The following is a 22486-nucleotide window of genomic DNA, read 5'->3' as shown; positions in this document are numbered from 1 at the left end:
AGTCTTATTGTTGACCTGGCGGGGGAGCCAGATACTATTGATTTCACGTTGCCTTTGATTTGGCTCAATCTTATATGGATCATTGCGAGCTGGTGGCGTCCTCACACCATACACTCAAATTACGCACTTTGACCCGCGATGGTGAGAAATAAATAGGACGTGTGGCGTTTTATTCCTGCGCTGTGTTTTCTCGTTCATTTTGGCTGCGCGCGTGTGTGTTTGTGTGAAATCAAGTCAAGCATTGTTCCTTTTTTCTTTTGTCTCACAGAGCTCCAGTTCGGGGAACCCTTCCCTGCACTGCTCCATGTCTTCCTCGGCGGATTTCTCAGACGAGGATGATTACAGTGTGAAATCTGGGTCGGCATCACCTGCACCCGGGGACACTTTACCCTGGAACCTCCCGAGGCATGAGCGGTCCAAGAGGAAAATCCAGGGAGGATCCGTGCTGGACCCGGCAGAGAGAGCCGTGCTCAGGATCGCAGGTGAGCCTCGGCCGTCTCCCTGTTGCCCGGTTATCAGATGCTTATACTGTCACGAGAAAAACAACGAGCGAATATGCTGCAATATACGGAGCATACGGGGGCTGCATGAGCTTGTTATATCTGCTGGTGTAGCCTAGCCCCATTTATTTAGGGTCATAATTATTCTCTGGATCTGTGGAAGCCCACATGGCGGTATTTTGGTCTGCTCTTATTCTGGACACGATCTAAAATTAGGCTAACCGTAAAGGTTTTGGATATGTGGTGCCATGTAAAAAAAAAATCTTTGATTTCCATCGAACCAGTTGCTTAAAGACCCATTTTGTGTCATTTTATAGATGTATGAATTATTCCAACAGGAGTTGATCATCAGAATCAGAAACGGTTTATTGCCAAGTACGTTACACAAGGAATGTGGCTAGAGGATTTGGTGCGTAACAGTAAAACACAGTGCAATAGTAGGCCTATGACATAATACTATAAGTCAGGTTGGGGCATAAAAAGAAAACCAATCCCTCTATCAGTCTTGTTTGTTTCACGCTTGATAACGTGCGTGAAGTTGACGTTTTATAGCCCTTAATTGTTTTATAATGACATGTTGAGCCTATTTGACGTTGTAAAATCTGTCAGGTATATGATCTCGTTGGGGACTTTTGTTGGTGAAGTTGGGCACTTTAGGGGAATCTGTGAGTGACATTGGTGACAGCTGATGGGCTATTGTCAGCAAAGATAGTAGGTTTTATACATTCAAACAGCAGTCTTGTAAATCCGCCATAGTTTCAGTGTCTGAAGTATTTGACAGGAGGACAACAATGAAAAAGATCGTGGTCCATGTAACGAGCCGGTACAGAGAACGTCTGACAAGGAAAAGCGTTTACACTGTAAAAAAGAAAAAAATAATTCAGTCTGGTTTTAACATTTTATTTTACCCACTGCTGCGAATTCCTGCATATTGGACTAGACTGGGGGAGATTTAGAATATTGTGTTAATAAAATAATATATATTCCATTTATTCTTTCTAATTACATTCAACACTTCAGATTTGGCTCAATGGCCTTTTTATGACAGACACTTTTTACAGCGCAGCATGTCCGGCAGTCCTTCCAACCTAGTGAACGCCGGAGAGGAAGTGTCGCCTATTGGACAGAGCGCAGACAAGGGAGGGATGTAGGGCGTTTCCTTCAGTGCAACAACAGCGCCGATCACTCTAGAGTCCTCAGCACATCCACACGCACACAAACACACACACACACACATACACACGCACACACACACACACACACACACGCGGTGTCCCTGTCCGCCGCTGGTGAATGTCCAGTTTGTGCAGCCCGGGTTATGGCTCAGTACGCACCGCAGTCTTATGGTCTCTCGGACGAACAGGAATACCTCCAAGCGTACGAGGATGTCTTGGAAAAATACAAAGGTAGGACCAATGCTGATTGGATGTTGTTTAGCATTTGGGAATTTGAAGATATTGCCTGATTGCTGCTTGACAGTTCAATAAATGTCAGCCTGCCCCCTCGCTCTCTGGTGACTGGCTGCTCTTAGTGCCTTTATCCCTGCAGTGGAAAAGTGGGAATATTTTCTGCATGACATCACAATTAGACTGCATTTCAGTAGCCGAGACCAATAAGGCTTCATCATGAAGTGTTTATGATCTCAGTTGAATATCAGATCAGGGGATTATTTGTCTTGTTTAGCTGTGGAAATGTAGAACTTGAAATATGTCTGACAAGCCAGATGATTACAGTGTCTACATCTCTTATTGTCAAATTGAAAGGTCAAAACAGACTTTTTGTTTGAGTAAAGCAAACGTTCACAGTGTAAATGAAATATCTTTGTATTTTTGGGGTGAATATTACTGACTGAATATTGCTCAGCTGACCTATATGGTGTCTCAAGGCAGACAGGACAATGACATAGCAGTGTGAGGCGTTAGCTCATAGAAGTAGCTCATGTCACTTCATGTAGCCGCTCCTTTTGGGTCTAATGTAGCTCATTAATTAGACCACATCTATCCCACAGAAGAGGTCTATGTTATTCAGTGTCTCTTTGACAGCCAGAGCTCGCTGACAGAATCGTACATGCGCTCTGAGGCCAGGCCCGAGGAGAGCCGGTGGGGCCGAATTCAAACTGACAGCAGCGGTTTTTAACTTTTGTGTTTCCTCTCCACAAAAGAAACCAAAGCAAAAAGGACAAATAGCAAACACTGTGTGCACTCTTGTTCTGCATACTTGTCATGAGCGTGTTCTTCTCTCAGCTGTTGAGTATTGTAGCCAGCGGGACCAGTCAGCTGTGGTGTAAGGCTTAAAGGCCCTGACTGGACTCTAACGGGATCATATGATGTAGCACCATTAGGAATCTGTAGCTGTTGTATACAGGCAGAGGAACTGTGACACACAGGGAGCTTCTATCACCAACTGCTATCCGCGACTTGTTTTTATGTGCTATATGTTGATTTCTGGGGCGATATTCAACTCACGCCAGTTGTTGCATGAACAATGAACTTTGCAAAGAATGGTAAGGCGTTCATTTGTTATTTTCTTCATAGTTTGACCAACAAATTTTAAAAGTTTATGGAATCGTTGTAGCCACACAAAAATGCTATGATTTGTGTTTGTCGTCTCAATTGAATTATTTTGTCAGACTGACTAAACTTGGTGTCGTTTTTTCTTTTCTTTTCAATATTATTCGACACATAAACGTGCGGCTTTTGAGCGATCCTCGTAGAAACTTGAGATCAGCTGGTGGGCTAATTATTACCTCTTGTAACTCATCTACAACCCTGTTTCCATCAGATTTGTTTACATCAGACTCCTGCTGGCAGAGAAAAAACATTCATCTTGACTGTTCAAGCAGAAAGAAGCTATCAACATTTATTTACTAGAGATCAGTTAAAGACAAAGGATTACCAATTCACAATTTATTTGCAAAGTTGTGTCTGAGAATGGTGGCGAGAGATGAGTGAGATGACAATTTAGAGGGTAAGATTGACAAAGATAACGTGAGATGAAAGTGATATCTTAGTTTATAGAAGTTATTGCAAACAACACCATTGAAAGAAGTGTATGTGAGTTTATAACTAGAGGATAAGGCTGATAAATGTATCAGATATACCTTCTACTTTCTTAAAACAATGTAGATCTCAATGTAAATTTGTCTAAAAAGACATTTTTCCATAGGGCGCTGGCTAAATGCTGGAAAAATCCCTGTTTTTATTGTGACTTCAGTTTTATTTTCAGCTGATGGAAAAACCCAGAGCCCTGAGCCTCTGTCCATGTGATGCATGGAGAATAACAGGGAGACGTTTTCATCAACAATTTGATAAACCGTAACCAACAAACACAACCAAACAAACCAGCTAACAGCCAGTGGCTGTATTGCTATTAGGTAGGAAACAGAATGGTCTTTGTCTCACCAATTCAAGATGTAAATGCATATTAACTTCTTATTATCTGTGCTGTTGAGTTGGTCTTGATGCGGGTGCTTGTCACTTGTTGTCTGCTTTAATTCCAGGGTCATCAACTGCCTCTGTGAGGAGTGACTGTCAGCTGTCATTTTCAGAGAAAAGATGATAACTGGATGAATATATAGGCTTTATCGTAGTCGGTGAGCGCCATGATGTGTGTTACATTGTGCTCTCATTCACCACCAGTGTGACCTTAGATGAACTTTAATTTCAAAATCAAAAAAATGCTGTATGAAGTTCTGTACTGTGTTTGAAAGAAACGCAAGATTAGCAATTTTGGTGACTAAGCACAACAATCACCGTTGACTAGGATCCTGCATGTAGTTTGTATTGCTGTGGCTGTAAGAAAGAATGCCACACTAATTAGGTATTAGAGTTAATAGTACACTAAACAGAGGATTTGCTGTGGGTCAGGCTGAAATTCGATGCAGGCTTTACAAAAGACTGTGAACTTGAGGAATGAGTTAAATACACGCTTTCTTAGACACATACAACAGTTTATGGCACTGGGCAGTGGCTGTGAGGGATCACAGTGTTCCTGCAGAGCCGGCTCGGCAGCCCGTCAGCACGAAGAGGCTGCAGAATTTCCCGACAGTTGATCATCCTCTGACATCAGGAAAGATTGGATGGATTAGACATTTGGTGGTTCAGTCAGCTCTTCTTGTAGTTCATCTATTTCTTAAGATGCCATATGGCGTAGATTATTTCATCAGTTTATTTGAACCCAAGTAAACATGTTTTGCTCATTGAGAGCCCTGACAGACATGCAGATAATACCCAGATCCATTTAATTCAAACATTTGTTTTTCCAGGATTTTTGACCTGCTTTTCTGTGGTCACGCTCACATTTTTTAAAAATGTAAACAAAATTATTAAATAGGATACTAGCTCAAGCTAAATCAGTGGAAATACATTATAGCCAAGGAGTAGTAATCACTAGTCACCCAAAATCTGTTTCTGCTCAGTAACAGTGAAAACATGTGCATAAAGCATATTTCCTGAGTGTGATATGTTAAAGCATAAGTTTAATCTTTCTGTGAATGTGAACTGACTCATAGACGTATACAACTAATTGACTGATTTAGTGTCTTAAAGGAGAAGACGTGTTACACGACAGCTCGGTAAACTGTGTGTTATATATGAGGGTGTGGTCCGACAGTGAATCATAGCGGCTGGCATTATGGCTTAATCTCTCTAAACAAGAAGGATTTCTGGAGATACATTGAGGAAACGTATGGTTCTGAAAATCCACCGGTTTACACTTGTATTATCTTGCATCATCAAACCCAGCAGCGAGTGAGAGAGCATTGTGTTTTTCTGCACAGTCACTGCCTTTGTTCATCCTCCTGGGCCGTGCCCAGCCCAGCCCCTCTGCTCTATGTCGACAGCCCACTCATCACATTCAAATGGCCCAGTGGCCCACACACACACACACACAAACACACACAGCATGCTGCCTCTGTGGAGACTGTCTGCTCTCATACAAAAGACACTTTGTTTTTAGGGGAGCAGTATCCAAGTTCCAGAGACTTGTTCATGTGTCAAGTTGATGGTCGTGACACTCCTTTTTCTTGGCTTTTCATTGAGCGTCAAGGAGACTTGAAAGGGGTCTCTACCCACCTAACTCAGCCCACAATTAACAGTTTGTATTGAATATGGTGCATGCACAGTTGGCCTCCAAAAACGGAGCACTAATCCACTAACTTATATTGTTCACAAACAATAGGAATACGCTTCATAGGTTTAATTAAACTTTGACATGACAATGACATTACAAGTAGTGCATACAGGAAATGACTGCCAGTGCCGACCAAATATCTTCCACTGTTATGAAACAAATTCTTATTTAGAGTGGCAATTTATTTTTTATTTCTACTAGAAGATTATCAGAAAAAAGGATTTGGATTGGCATATTATGTATTTGATAGCTGGATATTTGGTAATAACTTAGTTAGTATGACACACTAGGTCTGGTTATCTAATTATCAAGGGTCATTTCACAGCTAACACATCCAAAATCCTAAGTGCTAAGTGCTAATGACTAATTAAGTGCATTCAATTTTTGGATGAGTGTCCAACTCCAGCTCAACTCGATGCTGCGTAATTTCACAAGAACATCTAGGAGTGGCTTTCCCAGATAAGTGTGTCAGTTTATATCTGACATGTAGTATCTGGTTGTTTTGCTGTTATGGTCCATCAGTTTGACAAGGTCTTATGGGGTAAACTAAATGTTAAAAAAATGAAAGCCTTCTAAAGTAAATACACAACATACTGCATATACTTGTGCTAAAAACACAGCATTGTTCTCGTGGCCAAGCCCTTCATTGATCTAATCAATAAGCTTCATCTAAAATGGGCAGTGTAATCCAAACCAGCAGAGCTGTCAGAAAGCTTTTTGCTGCTCCATCAGTCTTTTGTCTGCATATGTCTGCCTGGAATACATTTTATTAATATTCTTCACCTGTTGTTATATGAAATATAACTTCAATGCAGTCCCATGCAGTTGCATGATATCTGTGTCTGAGTCACTGCTGTATTTGTAAATGTTGTATTTACATGCTGTCATGGTGATGGGAAGACCCGCATGAGCTGAACCTCATTCCACAGCCTCGCTCAGCTCCTCTTGCATGAGATCATCTGTCCCACCCTTGACTCATGCTCTCGAGGCTCTTCGCTCCTCTCTCACTCTAGCAGCACCACCCTTCTCTCCCGAATGCTGCAGATGCTGGGAAGCGGTCCCATACTAGCAGAAGGAAACACATTTATCCGCTGTTTCATAGGTGGCCAGGAAATGAGTAGCTCCATTTGTTTTTTTGTGTTGACCCTAAAGCTCACCATTTTAGAAGCCATTGCTGTACTCTCATGACTTGTCTGATATCAGTTGTTATAAGAGAGATCAGAGAGCGTGTAGTGTGAAGATACAGTAAGATAAATGAGAGGAGGAACATGACGACTGTGATACAAAAGTCAGCCCGCTAAAATGTTCACAGTTCTTTGCAATAACAATGGTGCACATAGAGATGGCCGCCGACCTGAGCTTCCTGCCACTGTGATTTGAATGGGAAAATCTACTCTTATTCTATTTCTATGCTGGAACAAATCCAAAATAATTAAACATGATTAAAAGGGTTAGATAAAGTTACACTAAAAAGGATGCTATTGAACATTTCATTAACCTTTACTTTAAATATTTTGTTATATTTAAAGTGATAATTTGTGATTTTGTGTTTTTTATTTTGTCTGTTATCAGCAATCATTACTGTTTTTATCAAAGTATCTGTTGATGTTGAATCACAATTGTGTTGTATCAGTCAGTGTAAATGCAGCACAGGATTACCTTTTAAATCTTGAGGAGTGTGGAGAGTCTGGGGAGGAAAAGACGATTTACTCACATGCTCAAATACTCACTCACATGTGGCAGTTGCAGCTGTTGCACATATGCGGGCTTGTATTGAGTGTGTGTGCGTGTGTGTCCCATTAGCTGTCATTAATGTTTCCTCTTTCCTCTCCTTGATGTTGAGTGCCCTTCTATAGTGATAGCTCATGCCCGAGGGCACTTTGCCAGCTTCACCTTCATCCTCCATTTGCTTTTCATCAAGGCTGATACAAAATTTCAACTTCACAAGTGGAGAAAAATTGAGAAGACTGACTGTAGTTTTCTCACTTACAAAGAATGTCAAAAATGCACCTGCAAGTATCTCCCCCTTTACCTTTCGGTCACACTTGTAGTTTTTGTTTACCACCTATCCGTATGCCAATGTCACAACATGCGTATTAAAAGGCAATAGAAGAAGAAGCAGGTAGCCATATTGAGCCGAGTCATCATTTCAGTGAGCCTCTAATGTGAGATCTAACAAGGATGAATGGTTTAGTAACAACATTTCAGGTCGCCGCTAACGGCATTTTCACACCTACTGAACATCTTAGCATTCTCACTGTTAGCATGTTAGCATGCTGATGTTAGCATTCAGCCTCACAGAGATGCTAGCATGGTTGTAGAATTTAGTTTTTTACAAAAATATAATTTGTGTTCTTAATGAAAAGGGCTTGTGACACATCACAACATAGATCTAGACCCACTTCTTTTTCAATTTGAGTATTTTCACAAGTACTGGAAGAATGAACAATGTGTTTTGTATGTTGTTCATCTCGATGAAGCGTCACCCTTTGGGGTGCTGCAAACATTTTCATTTTGGATCAGACATTACACTGCTGTGCAGAAAACCAGTTTGGTTTCAGTCATTCATGTCTTGTCACTGTGTGCAATTCATCACAAAGTGATATTGTGCTGACTTGGATCAAGTACACAGTGATGCGGACCTGTATTTCAATATCTCCGGCACTGCTATGCAACGGACGGACTTGTACTCGAAACAAAGCTAAGGTACACATGCCATTGCTTTCTGAAGTGGTTGTGACACAAGAGATGTGAAATGAAAGCTGTTTAGCAAGAATGTTTAGCGAGTTCTTGTCATAGACAGGAAGGTCGAGGGCTTTTCAGTTTAGTCTGTCTGTCTGTCTGGATTTCCCTCCCATACGAGGTCAAGAGGATTACACAGGCTGAATTCTGATTGAGAGGACTTTTTGACTTTACTCTGCTCAGAATGTGAGGATATTTCAGGCATCCTGACGCAACAAGATGCCAAAGGGTGTTACCGACCCCCTGTGCCAGGCATTCTCGGGAAAACAACAATTTATCCGATCTCTTGTTCAAAGAAGCTTGAGAAAATTTAGTAATGAACGTGTGAAGGGCTGTAGACTGTTCTGCTGCTCGTTGCATTTGTTGTTGCAAGCAGTTTGCAAACACACAACCAGTGTCATGTCTTGAATCTCTAGTTTTCAAGTATATGAAACCAATACTGGCCAAACATCCTAACATCTAATAACCATTCCTTTTGGGGGGGGGGGGGGCATTACACTCACCAACCAAAAAATAAGATTTGGGAACAGACTTCAACCCTCTACTACAAAATGCAACTCTACCACTAGCATTTACTTTACCAGTCATGTATTTGTTGCATGTAAGGAACTGAAGGAAAGTGGCACCGAATATCTGGCCAGCATGGTTTAGGGTTGTGGCTTTTTATAGACATGCACATGTGCTTTGCTTCGGTCTACAAATAGGTGTCTCAGGAGTTCTATGCTCTCCATTTGAATGCTGCGGTGGACTCTTAGCACTGGGCTCAGACTGTACACGGGGTACACAAAACATTTGATTTGACACAAAACTGGCCACTGTGTGTCACGATTTTCAGTGGCGTTTGCTGTCATTGTTCATTGAGTGTGCTCATACAAGCTGCAAATAATTGCAGAAGACAGTATCGTGAATATTAATTGCTGCTTTATTAATACCAGTTTAACTTCCTATCGTGGTGTACATTTTCACATCTTAAGGAGGCTTTGTTGACTAGCCTGAGGTTTTTAAATGTCAAGAAGTTCAGATGTAATATGAGAGAGAAGTGGTTAGTCAGGCTCGTGTGATCCTTCAAACATCAACCCATTAAAGTCAGAGATCAGAAGCTGTTGGTTAAAACATTTCTAAACTGTTCCCAAACTTTTGATGGACACTAATCAGAATTTAAAGTGAGAATATGAATACACCATAAGACAATTTGTGCGCCATTCCTAAATACTTAAAGTGATATCGTGAAGTGCTCCGAGTAAAAAGATCAGAGTAAAAGTAGCTTCAATGCTGCATAAAGAACGTCTGCACTCAAATATGAAATCATTTAAACTAGACATCAAATTCCACATATGCTTGTTAAGTAATGATAATGGCCGATGTTTTTATTCCGGCAATATTTCATTTGGGGTAACAGGTATGTGTTTTGTGTTAAACTTGCAGTTAACTGCCAGAATAACTTTCCCAGGAATGTTGTTTTGGCTCTCTGGTGAAACTGGATCCGTTTGGAGTGGCTGTGTGAGAAATGCATTCTATTAGGCATGTGAAACCAACAAAAGTCCTTAATGAGACAGGAGACGGATGCAGCTTTTCAGTAATAAATAACATTTTGGGATGATGAGCCGTGGTATTATACTGTAGCCGTTTAACATGTCCAAGAAAATCAAATATGTGTGAAATAGGTAAAATGTGCAAAAGTAAGTAGTATAATCATACTTTATTAGCTGATAAAGATGCGCAATATCAGGAGAATGAGTGTATGATCACATTATTCTTAAGGACAGAGCTGGGTTGTTGTCTGTCTGATATCTGATCTATACACATATCTTATCTTATGATCAAATAATGTACGACTACTGTTTTAAAGTCCAATGTGTTTTGGACTGATAATACTCCATGCTCACTTTTTATTCTCATAAGAACCTCAAGAGGGCACCAGACTATAAAAACAATTGATCTCATAGCATATTCAAACCTGCTCCCTAATTCAGAGTCTATTAAGTGTTTTCTGTAATATGTATGACATGTGACGTACAGTAGCCTCTCGCTGACCGTGCCTGATAGCTGGTTGATGATGCACCCTTTCAGCTCCCGTCTGCTGCTTTGAGCCAGATAGTTTCCTGGAATATTCAGCCAATCTATATTGATGAGTTTTTCTCTGGAGAGGTTTATATATTATGCAGCAGAGAGCTTAGGTGCATTACAAACCAAATTAGTGGCCTATTGCAGGCAGCACTGCCTTACCCCGCTGTGAGTCAGCTGTGGAGTCACAGACGCAGTAACACAGCAGCACTGTCAGACTACTTTCCTTATTTCTTTGGACTCTTTTTTTTTTTTTTTTAATAACTGTTGTTTTTGTCAGACTCTGATGTGATGTGTTACATCACTTAACTGATGTTTCCCTTCATGTCAGGTCTTGATCTAAATTTGTAGACCATCATGCAAAATGATTGTCACACCAACCCACTTTCAATTCTCTCCAGCTTTTACACACGTGTAACATGTGCGATCTTCATCACATGCACTATTTTTAGATGAACTAAATGTAGGAATCTGCAGAGAGTACAGTCAGGGGCTCTTCAGGTACCTGGGAATGCATGTTTCAGGCTTTCTGACAGGGACACTTTCATTTTCTATAGCTGCCTCTTATGTAACTGGTTTGCTCAGTATAATACGAAAAGAAATATAAAATTACGCTAAAATCTCTCAGCTGAAAAGCGGTTAGATTAACAATAAGATCTCTAATCCTATTTTGGTATTTGTCATGTTGTATCATGACAAATACGGGTGGTGATTGTTATTAGCCTGGATGTGTCCTCAGTTGTTTCTGCTGAAGTAAACATTGTGGTGAGTCTTGGCAGCTGCACAATAGAGAGAGATGATTATCTGAAAACTGTCGCACTCTTAATAATTAAGGTCCATGACGTATTGCTCACGCTATTAAAGATGTTTGCATAAATCAAGTGATGCATGCTGTCATCAGAAATTATGGTACATTGCTTTTAAATTGCAGCTTGAATTAATTTGCTGTTGGAACCATCCGCAGACATGTTAACAAGGAACGTTTCTTCTTTTTTTTTTTAAGAAGCACTGATTCCCCCCCGTGGTTTTAAGCGCCGCTGCTAGATAAACACTAAACTGCGTAGAAACTCAAAATACTGAGTAGCCATGGAAAACCTGACGGGACTCGTCCTGGATGCTTGATGAGAAAGGGAGCTCGGCTGCTCTAGAGGCTGGTAGGCAGGCAGGCAAAGAAGCAGGAGACTGTTTCTGCTTCCTCACTCGCTTGTCCACATGGCATCCGTCGACAGCCCTCAGGAACTAGTGCAGAAGATGAAGTACCTCCTGAAAGCCGAGAGGGAGCATAGAGCTCACCTGGTAACTCTAATGTGCTGCATGGGTCAGTATTTATCTTACTGCTTCTTCTTGCCAGTTCCTTGAAATGTTAGTCATGTCTAAGCTTGCTCATTTCAGTAGTAGGTAAGATATCCTTGAGTCAAACTTCTTTTAATCACCGAGGATTATTAAGGGGCAGAGGTTGTCTGTGTTTTTAGTCATGTGGTCAATGTTGTCGTTAGTGGTGCAAATGTGAGCCAGCAGATCGTTGTTAATGTTATTGATTGAACGTGAGTATTTTGGTGTTCGCTGAGGATGATTTAGAGGAGTCGTATCAGGCAGACTGGGACACGTGGAAAACAGTGCAATGAGTCACAACTGTGGTGACTGTGAATCCTGCTCTGCTCTCACACTGGATAAAAGCCAATCTTATTGAAGAATACAGCAACCAAACATACAAGTTCTTCATAATCTAACACACTAACGCAAGTGTAGTTTTTCTTAATTATAATTCTGCTACTAGAACGGCATTGATTTTGAGAACATTTTCAGGATCATTTTCCTTTTCCCTGCTAATGCATCCATTTAGTTCCACATATGTCACTGGCTGCAGGAAGTCTGGTTGCTATGGTTTTGGGAAACAAAAAAACACATTACGTGGTCAAGAGCGTGCAGGAGAGAGTGATGTAATTTCAGCCTCTAGGAAATTACATCCTTCTTTTAAGCCACTGGGGCTTGTGGTCTTCACATGTCCTCTATTTTCTACATCACTTTCATTGAAACTATGAATCCATAAATAACATTTCACATTGACTGTGCAGCAGGAAGCAAAATATAAAGCTCCAAAAATGATCTGTGCAATGCTTTAAAACTTAAATGACAGTTAAATTGTTTTCTTGTTTCTCTCTTCCTCAGATGAAAGAGACAGAGTGCAGAAGAAGACATTTACAAAATGGATAAACCAGCATCTGCTGAAGGTAAGAAATAATGTGTGTTACCATATCAAATTAAAATTATCTGCATGTCAAAAAACGATCTCATTCATCTTTGTCTCATGGAAACTATATTCACTAAAACAAAGGTGGAACCTAAATACTAGTTAAAATTCCAAGAATGAGCAACCCATTTTCCTCTGACATAAACAATCCATTAGAGAAATATTGGCAGTGAAAACAATTACCACTCTCCACGTTAGGTCCCAACATGCTGACATTCCTCCCCAGATATTATTAAAGCTGGCTGAAAGTCACTTAGCATGACACGTGCTGTTGATCTGCTGTAGCAACAGGTTTTCTGTTGTTGGCAGGAATCTGAAATGCTTACTGTGGTGCTTCATGTGTGCGTGGAATTTAATGAAACACTTCAGCAGACAGACAAGCACTGGCAAATCTCATCTAATCTGCCTTCGTAAAAATGAATCATTACCTGTAAGTAGTGCGTAATGTTATACTTTAGAGGATTCATACATCAGTGGTGCAATAATCACTAAAAATCACACTCATTTCTATTATGTCAGACATAAAGATGTAGTAATGTGAAGGCAAATTCATTCATTCATTCATTCATTTGCTTTGGTACTGATATGATGCATTAGTTGATGCCATGAGTCCTGGTTACTGGATATCTTTCAGGCAGCCAGTGTCTTTACAGATACAAATGAGCAGTGACAAATATTGCCGAACTAACAGAAGCATTTTAAGTCCTAGTATTTCTCAAAAATATATAAAATCAGTGACCAAATGAGCAACAAAAGCAATGACAGAAGTTGCATTTGCAAAAGCGGATTCAAGCAAGGAGAGTTTTGAGAAAGTCCATTCTTGCAAATGCAGAACAGCAAGACTTGTATCTTCACTTCAATGCAGGTTGATTTCCCACGCTAGCTGTGTGTGTGTGTGTGTGTGTAGAGATGGTAGTGTTTATCAGCTAGCTGCTGACTCTGGTGGTACCTCCAGATGCACAGCAGATCACAATTTTCACTTATCCAGTGAAATATCTCAACATCAGCTTGATGGATTGGCCTCATAATTCGTATAGACAGTTATGGTTCCCAGATGCTGAATCCTACAGACTTGGATGATCATTATGAGATTGACAGTTGTGTTTTTTAGTGACACTTGTCTCAACAACTATTGAATGAATTGGCACATTTCCATCCCCATCAGGATGAGTTGTAATAACTTTGGTGATCCCCTGATTTTTCATCTACCACTGTCATCCCGTCAACATTTCAATTTGTCCAATACTTTGGTTAATGACCACCTGATAAATGTCAGTGCAGGTTTAAATGAAACTAACTGGTAATATTGCTACTAACATAGCTGTACGGCTGCTACACTCTTTTTTTCATCAGGAATGAAGCGCCAGAGTGTGTTAACAGACGAGTATTACATGACATGGTGGGCCACTCGGTTTCCCCCAACCCAAGTTGTATTCATTGTTTTGCTCCTGAGGGGATTTCTGTGTTCTTTGATCATCATCTGCAAAGTATGATGAGGGCCATAAACCTGTCCTGAGGGGTCACTTTAAGGGTCAGTCCTAACATGATGAGGACGGGGCTTCCTGTGGGTCAGTGCTGCTGACTTGTTTTATGATCATTGGTGTGTGATGTTTCCAAACAGGAATACATTTATCATTTCCAATATGAAAATCATTAGAAGGGTGGATGAGGCCCGAAGAAGCTGCTGGCTCCAGTTCTGCCTTAAGAAGATACCTGCTACAGCTCACACTGTTTCATGAGAGACGCATTATGTTTTGTCACAATCAAAAGAAAGAATGAAATTGTATTTTATGTCTTTAGTACAGCATAACGCACGCAATGACGGTGCACAGAGAATCAGAAACAAGTGCATAAAAAAAACATAAATTCTGTTCTGTAGTTGTTTTAGCCTGTTGAACTTGAGTTTATGGTTATATTTAAATATTTGCATTTTACAGCCAGATTTCAGACTTCTTATTGTAAAGTCTGTTTCATCAGTGAGAAATCATATAAGTGCTGAGTAATAGTTGGGGGAGCTGCGCCGTTGACCCAATAACATAAGGGTGCAAGTCTATTTTGGCTCCACAGCTGTGGCTGCTATTTGGGATTACAGTGCTGAAAGCCCTGTGTGAAAGCAGGTCAGCGGGCAGCAGGGTGATTTCAGAGGCGCGGTATTTAGGACAGGAAGGAGAGATGGGCCTGCTGGATAGAGAAAGCCTCGGCCCCGGAGTTGTTAAGTGGCTCGCTTAAGTTTTTAGATAAGGTATCACAATGACATCCTGTGTGTTTTATGCTACATTCATTTCAGTTTTGAGGGAAAGGTGAGGGGAAAAAATTAAAACAAGTTTGTTGTAAATTGAGTATCACAGATTTTTCTAAACCTAGGTTTAAACTGAAACTGAAAGTTAATTGAGTTGCATAAGAAAGAAACATCAAAGGTAGAGTTATAGTTACACCAGGTGTATGGGTTTTAGAGACATGCATGGTATAATCCTCAAAGATCTCTTCTTTAGTAATTGAGATCATTATGGTTCAATAACTGCGAACAACTCAGAGATTTGAGCACCAATTTGACTACATGTACAGTAGTAGTACAGCTATTTGTTATAACGATCATCCTCAATGAACAGTTTTGTTTTTAACAATACTTGCTCACATTTTTCTCCCTCATGTCCTTAGGTACGAAAGCATATAAATGACCTGTATGAAGACCTACGAGATGGACATAACCTGATCTCACTGCTGGAGGTTTTGTCTGGAGACACATTGGTGAGTTAACGTTTTTCTGTTGTTTTAATGTCAGTGCGTCTTACAGAGAAAAATAACTCAAAACAAAGTTACGGTTATGATGTTTTGGTACATGTGGACATGTACATGATATGATCCTATTATATCAGTCTTATGAAATCACAAAACGTGCCGATTATCATTAGATACCAGTAAGGAAAGTGAGAAATCTATTCCTCTTCCCGTAGAGCAACTCATCATACCGTTGCATGACTGATGTCCTTCCCCTGTGTCCTTCTCACTTATATAACTGATGGCAGGAGGGATTCTTGGGATTTGATGGTCTGTAATCAGATCTGCTTTGACTCATCCACCAAAACCCACTCAATGAAGTCGCATTTTTGGGGGACTTGTATGCAAGTTATTTATTATTTGAAAAAAGACTGATGTGTTTGTGATTTGTTGTGTTGTGCTACTAGATGTTAGTAAAAGGGAGGTACAGTATGCCTTGCCTTGCTTTACTTGACTTTTTTTTTGATACTGAGGGATGGGGCGCTTTGTGCCACTCAGTATGTTGCTCAAGTAGCAATTAACTTGAGTGGGATATTAAATACGGTGATTAGCCAAAAAGGTCGTTGTCTCTCAGTCAACAAAATGTAAGCAAGGAAAATAATTTAGGAAGGAAAACTAGCTCTCTTTAGCCCACTGGGATTTCTGGCGAGTTCTTGGCAGCCGATAATCAGCCATTAACAAAGCTAACAAGACTTTTTAACGCACTAACTGCCAAGGGCTACCTTTTATTTTTTATTCTTCATTTGGACCCACATTCCCCAAGCAAGAGCTAACCATACAATTTAAGCTCGACAATATGAATACTACGGACAATTACATCAAAAGCGGTAGTAAAATCCAAGAGCACAGCCCTAAATAGTTACCTGTCATCCATATTAGAATAAGTATCATAAACTGCTAGCATGTCAAATCCAATACAGGCTACATTGACACAATATGTATGTAGAAACAGCACCAGTATATCAGCTTGTACAAGAAAGATTGATCAAATTCCTTCAGACCTTCCTGTGCTTTTGTTTTCTGTTTGAGAAATGTGTTTAATTACCACAATTACATACAGCAGTTATTCAAACTGCTGTATGTAAAAAAAGGTCCACTGCTGGTCATGACTGTCATGAACTGTTTGAACTCTTGACCTTCAGGAGACAAACATTGCTGCACTTCTGTGTATGAAATTTGCGTCACGTCTTGTTGAGAATGCCCTTTTGCAAATATTAACACTTAAGAGGACAAACATTACTGCACCTGACAGTTGGCCAACATGAAAGTGTGACATTGTGTCTATAAATCGCGTTGTGATGAAGTAATATTAAATGAGTGCAGGAAACTCTGCTGTTTATGGTGATTAAAACACAGCTGGAGTTATCGCTGTCAAAACTTGGAATAACTAGGAAATGAACTAGAAGTTGATGTCTAGGTGTGGATTTCTTTTCAGTAGCAGTTAGAAACCAAAAGCTTTCACGGTATTGTAGGTTACAGTCTGAATCACATTATTTAACCAAAAATAGGGAGCTGTCTTTGGTTTGTGGCCTTGTTATAGAAGTTTTTTTCATGAGAATTCACAAGGTGTTAAATTCTGTCTAGTTCAGTATGTTTATGTATCTAATCCCTCACACACACAGAGCACATAGCTGTACAGTGTATGTAGCTGTAGCACTCTGGCGTAGCCACTTAGTTACTGCACGTCATCCAGCTGGCTTTCTGCAGTATTATTTAATTTCTTTGTTAACATGTCATTCTTTCATCTTATATTGAAGTATGTTAATACAGTCTTTGTGCAGTCGTTATCATACTGTGTTGTCCCTTTCTGTATTTAAACTGCATGTATTCTGTGCAAGGAGCCCCAGCAGTTACTCCTCCTCCAGTGTGACTAACTTTCATCCTCTACAAGCTATCTATTTTTCTGTTTACATCCTGTTTCCCTTCTGCGTTCCTCCTCCTCTGTTGTCCACTCTTTGATTGGTTTCTGTCCATTGTCTAACTTCCTTTTGATTTGGCCGCCGTGTGTGTCCATGTCTTCCTTTCTCCTCCATGTGTTGCCTTTTCGGTGATAAGCCAAGGGAGCGTGATTTTCTGAAGACATTGCGGTTGGTGAGTGGGACAGAAGCATGCGCAGTTGAGCAGCATGGAGGCACGGTGGATGATGATCAGGGGGTACGTGTGGCTTGCCCCTCCACCCCCTTTTAACAAACTAATTCAGACTTGTGCCGTGGCCCGTTAACGATCGAAACGATCCACCGTATGATTTGTCTTTCTGTAGACTTATGGCTTTAGCAGATATTGTAGTTATTCTATATTGATATAGAGTAGTGTTTTCCTTTCCCCAATTTAGCTAAATGTGTGATTTCTATGCAACATTGTTTCATAATGCCACTTCTTTTGATCAGCAAACAATGTCAGAATCCTACATGACCAGGTGATACTGAGGATGCAGAGAAAATTGTGCACATGATTTAAAGACCCACTCAAATGTGTTTTTGAACATGCATCAACAATACATTTGGCCCGCTGACCTTGCAAAGGCATTAAAAAGATGCAATATATTGAAAGTAAATTGCCAATAAAGCTTGGGTCTTTATATCCATCTCACCAGTCATGCAATCAAAGCGCTCCGAACCTTCGTGAGCATCAGGACATTTTTCATCTGCCGCTTTCGAGTATGCTTTTAAGTATTTTTTTAAGCCCCAAGAGCTCCTCATAAGTGTGTGAGAGCCATTGAATGGAAGCTCTAGGAGATGGGTTACCGTTGCTTTGCTATTTAGATGAGCTGGATTCTTCCCAGCTTTTATCAACTTACAAATAAAGCTGATTCTGATTCTGAAATACGGCTGAATGCAGCACACGTCTTTTGCTGCTGCTGCTGCATCCTGGCTACAATGCATTTTCCATTTCATTACCTCATGCTGTGGCCCCTGACTGTCCGCGTGCATTTGCCACAAGAGATTGGATAATTCCTCGAACGAGGAATCATTCTGCCATAATTTTAAAGTTTTATATCTGGTGTCTGCAGCACAGCGAATACTCTTTACCTGTCACTTGGTTTGTTATTACATGTTAAGGGCAGATTTCTAGAGATGCAAATGGTGGAAAATGTTCTGTATATGCACAGATTTTTCAGAAATGGCTACTCTTGTTGAGAGTTTTTCTTGTGTGTTCTTTGAAGTCATTATCTCACCAGAATAGCGGGTAAGAACCTGGATGCATGTCCTGTGTCCACCAATGCTACTAATCATTTTTTTAAATGTGTCCTCTGATATTGAGAAAAATCTGATTGCCATACATGACCGCTCTTCCCTCTTTATGTCCACAGCCTCGGGAGAGAGGAAGGATGCGCTTCCACAGACTCCAGAATGTACAAATAGCACTGGATTATTTAAAGAGGCGGCAGGTACGGATCAATCCAAGCACACTCTGAAACTCTTGTTCTGTCACACATTGTCATGAATACACCTTTAAACCTTAAGACACGGATGTAATAGCGATGGATTTATAATCTGAAACTGAAAATCCACATAATTAAGTTATAATTTTGATGCAGGAAGCGAATTAAATAAAATGTTACAGCTGGATACTTGTAAATGTAGCAGTTCATGTGTGCAGTTGCATCATATTAGGAGAGATTTGTTCTCTTGTAACCACCAAGGTTGACAAATGCAAGCAAAGGCACATGTGTAATTGAAGTGGGAATGCAAATGGCACACTGTTTCTGAATATCTTGGCTCAGACACGCAGTGCCACATAGTGTGGGACGGCCCCATTCAGTGGTGATTGCCTATTCACTGTCTATCCTCCAACATCACACACTGTTGGACTCGTGGCATTTGCCATCTCTCTTGATGACAATTACAATTCAGCTCCCACCAATAATAATGGCAGCATTTAAGGAGCGCTGACTACAAATCCCATCGGTGGGGTTTCAGAGAGCTTTGATTACCCTCCCCTCCCCCCCCACCACTCAGGATGTGATGAAGAACACAGCCTTGCTGAGCCAGAGCCAGATGTGACGTAAGGCTTGAGACAAAGGAATCATAGATGGTCACAAATGAGCTGATCTACTGTTTTAGCTGCAGTACACACCAGATACTCCCATGCATCATCTGTAATATTTAAACTGAAAATGATCTCTTTAAACCTCCTCAAATCTCCCCCTGCAGCTCATTGATTGCAGTTATAACAGATGATCAGACTGGCTTTAGAGGAATAGATTACCTGCTCCGTTAAAACAAGGATGTGTTTCTATAATTCACATTCTTTTGTTTATGAATTTCCCCCTCTGATATGTGGGCGATAAAACAGCCCGAGCTGCTTTATAACATTTAATTAGTAGCAAACATTTGTTTCCGTCTGTCATCTCAGACCCACGATGATTACAAGGTAGCAGCGCCCTGACATATTCTAATGACTATTGTGCCCCCTTGTGGTGCTTGTTAAATGACAGGCACACGAGTCAAAATAGACAAAACACAGTTACTAATATTTAGTACTTGTTTAATGCACTAATCCATGTAAAGGTGAATGCCATAATGTAGAAACTTCAGAGCAGGATTTGAGCATTTGGAGGTATTGTAAATATGCTAATCATGTGTTTCCTGTCATCAGGTCAAACTTGTAAATATCAGGAACGATGACATCACAGACGGCAACCCAAAACTGACCCTGGGATTGATCTGGACCATAATTCTGCACTTTCAGGTCAGCGTTGTCATCTCATGGTTTGGTAATTCTTATGATTTTAATAGCCAAGAAATTAACATTATCTATGACCTAGATACTGGATTAGTAATTGTTTTCCATTTCATGGTATTATATGTAAGTAATGAGTTCACACTTTTAAGGGCTGTTCATTTGATCCTTGTGTGTATCGTTACGTCTTCCTTGATGTTGATCTTCATATTTGAATGCAGAGGACCAACACACACTGACAAATGTGGATGTTTCTTCTTTTGACCACAAGGTGTCAAAGCTGTGCGGCATGTATCATGCTAAATGTTGTAATTGCAGTCTTACTCACTGAAGATGATTGTGATGATATATGATGTTAGTGTTTACCAGGCTTACTTTCATGTTTGATTCAGCTTGAGTTGTAACATGACAAGCTAACATTATGTAGCACCTGGTAGCGAAAAAAATAATGTTTTGTTATTCACAGGATGTATTGAGACACGGAAAATGCTTTTGCGCACAGTTATAATGAGTCTGTGTTTAAATGCAGACAGCAATGGCTTGAATGTTGCTTTGTTTTGTCAGTGCAAAGTATTTTACTCCATGCAATAGAGTATTGTATTTCCAAAAAAGCATGGTTTTCAAATTTGCCTGTGCTCTAATCTGGGGTGATATTTCTCCCTGAATGTTCTCAAAAACTGTTTCTTCGGGAATATTTTTCATTTTATTGCTGGAGTGACACAAATCATGTTGAGTGGGTTAGTGTGTGTGTGAGTGTGTGTGTGTGTGTGTGAGCGAGCATGCCAGGAGTATCCAGGTGTCCATCAAAGTGTCTGTCAAAAATCCAATAGCATGCAAAAACTTCATACTTGAACTACTTCTCACTCAGTCTTCCCATCCTTCCTTCTCTCTGGCTGCTGCATTGGATTATTTATATCTTTGGCACCACACGTCACATGACTCAGTGGTTGGTAGGGGACAGGAACATTGCAATAGTCTTTCACACTTGTAGCTTTAATGGAGATGGTACTGAGTTAGCACATTCTATTAGAACAAGAATGCATCTGTCTGACTGACGGCCTCAAGGAAATTATGAGGGATAAAGTGGTTAATAGATATTTTGCCTGGACTCGCTGACAGGTAGTGTCGGTGATGCTGCCAACACCTGCCGCTGTATGTCTCACGCAAGCCCTTGAGCAGCAATGGGCCTGTTTCTTCTTGATTTAGAACGATAGCAAGTCACAGTATCTCGGGCTTTATTATATAAGCACAGCTGACAGCAGATTGACATGCATGAACTTTTTTTTTACTATATCATAATTGATTTGGAGGCATACTTCATGAGATTTTCTTATTGCTGCAGGTTATTTTTATTGTTATTTTTTCGTATTAACTTACACAAAACTGTACGGTTATGTTTTGTTTCGGTGTTTCAGACGACTCTATCCTTTGTGTGATCATGTCTGTACAGATAAGAAGTTGATTTAATCACACAACGCTGCCGCTGTTCTTCTTCAATCTGCTGTATTTTCACCTGGAACATGGTGTTGAGTGTGATGTTTATTTTAGTGTACAGCCGGTGACGGTGCACCACAATGACATTGCAATGTTGTCTGGTATTTCTTTGCCTGTTGGGCTTCATTGTTTATTTTTGCCCTGATTGACACTTGATTGATTGTCACTGTCTCTGTGATGTCTGTTGCTCTCTACACAAACACACAGTCATGATTAAATTATTTCATTCATTCACTGTCAATAAAAACTGTACCAAGTAACTATATAAATCATCTAGAATGGTATAAATCATTTATTTTACTGAAAGAAAACATGTACACACATAATGGAATCCTGCAGTGCTAGCCATATTTAACAGTTTGTCAATAAGTAGCCGTGTGAGTCATCAGTACTCTGTAGTTTGAACTGTGCCGGCTGTCAGGTGACTTTGACCTTCCGGGAAACTTCGTTGGCATTGAAATACTGTAAGCTGACAGTGGCACAGTGTTATTTTAGCTGAGCCGTGTAGTGCCATTATATTTACCTTCGTACACACTACTTAATTATCTTTTTGTCATGTTTTAAAAGTATACTGATAGATTCCTCCACAGTGGACCTATGCCCTGCGCTGTCAGGCTGCATGTGTTATGTTGTTGTAATGGTTTTATGTGGTGAATCACTTCCTCGTCAGAGCATTTTGCCCCCTTGTGAACTGCAGTGGTGGTGATCTGTTCAGATAATAGTGTTTGTTTAAACCGTTGGACTTAAGCCCCACCTCTGGTTCCGCCATTGTACGTAGCTTGATTAATGGACAAAGTGAAAGCACTTTGCTGTCCAGCTCGGATTTGCCTCTGCTTCTGTTGCT

At 40.3% G+C, this 22486-nt stretch overlaps 1 protein-coding gene across 19 annotated transcripts in view; it reads left to right on the top strand.

The window, feature by feature from the left end:
- dst (dystonin) overlaps positions 1-22486 on the top strand; it is a 96764-nt gene that overhangs the window by 5736 nt on the left and 68542 nt on the right. For 11 of the 19 annotated variants that reach the window (XM_031841643.1, XM_031841623.1, XM_031841630.1 and 8 more), the window contains 6 exons: positions 269-482; positions 12606-12667; positions 15346-15435; positions 17521-17619; positions 18776-18853; positions 20065-20157. In XM_031841643.1, coding sequence (XP_031697503.1) covers positions 269-482; positions 12606-12667; positions 15346-15435; positions 17521-17619; positions 18776-18853; positions 20065-20157 — 636 coding nt within the window. The other 8 variants (XM_031841691.1, XM_031841590.1, XM_031841697.1 and 5 more) reach the window with 6 other exon arrangements.

Source organism: Anarrhichthys ocellatus, unplaced genomic scaffold (genome assembly GCF_004355925.1).
Source record: "Anarrhichthys ocellatus isolate YVR2014 unplaced genomic scaffold, GSC_Weel_1.0 scaffold3, whole genome shotgun sequence".
In the NCBI taxonomy this organism is placed as follows: Eukaryota; Metazoa; Chordata; class Actinopteri; order Perciformes; family Anarhichadidae; genus Anarrhichthys; species Anarrhichthys ocellatus.
Note: the sequence above shows the minus strand (reverse complement) of the source record. Positions and strands in the feature narration are given on the sequence as shown.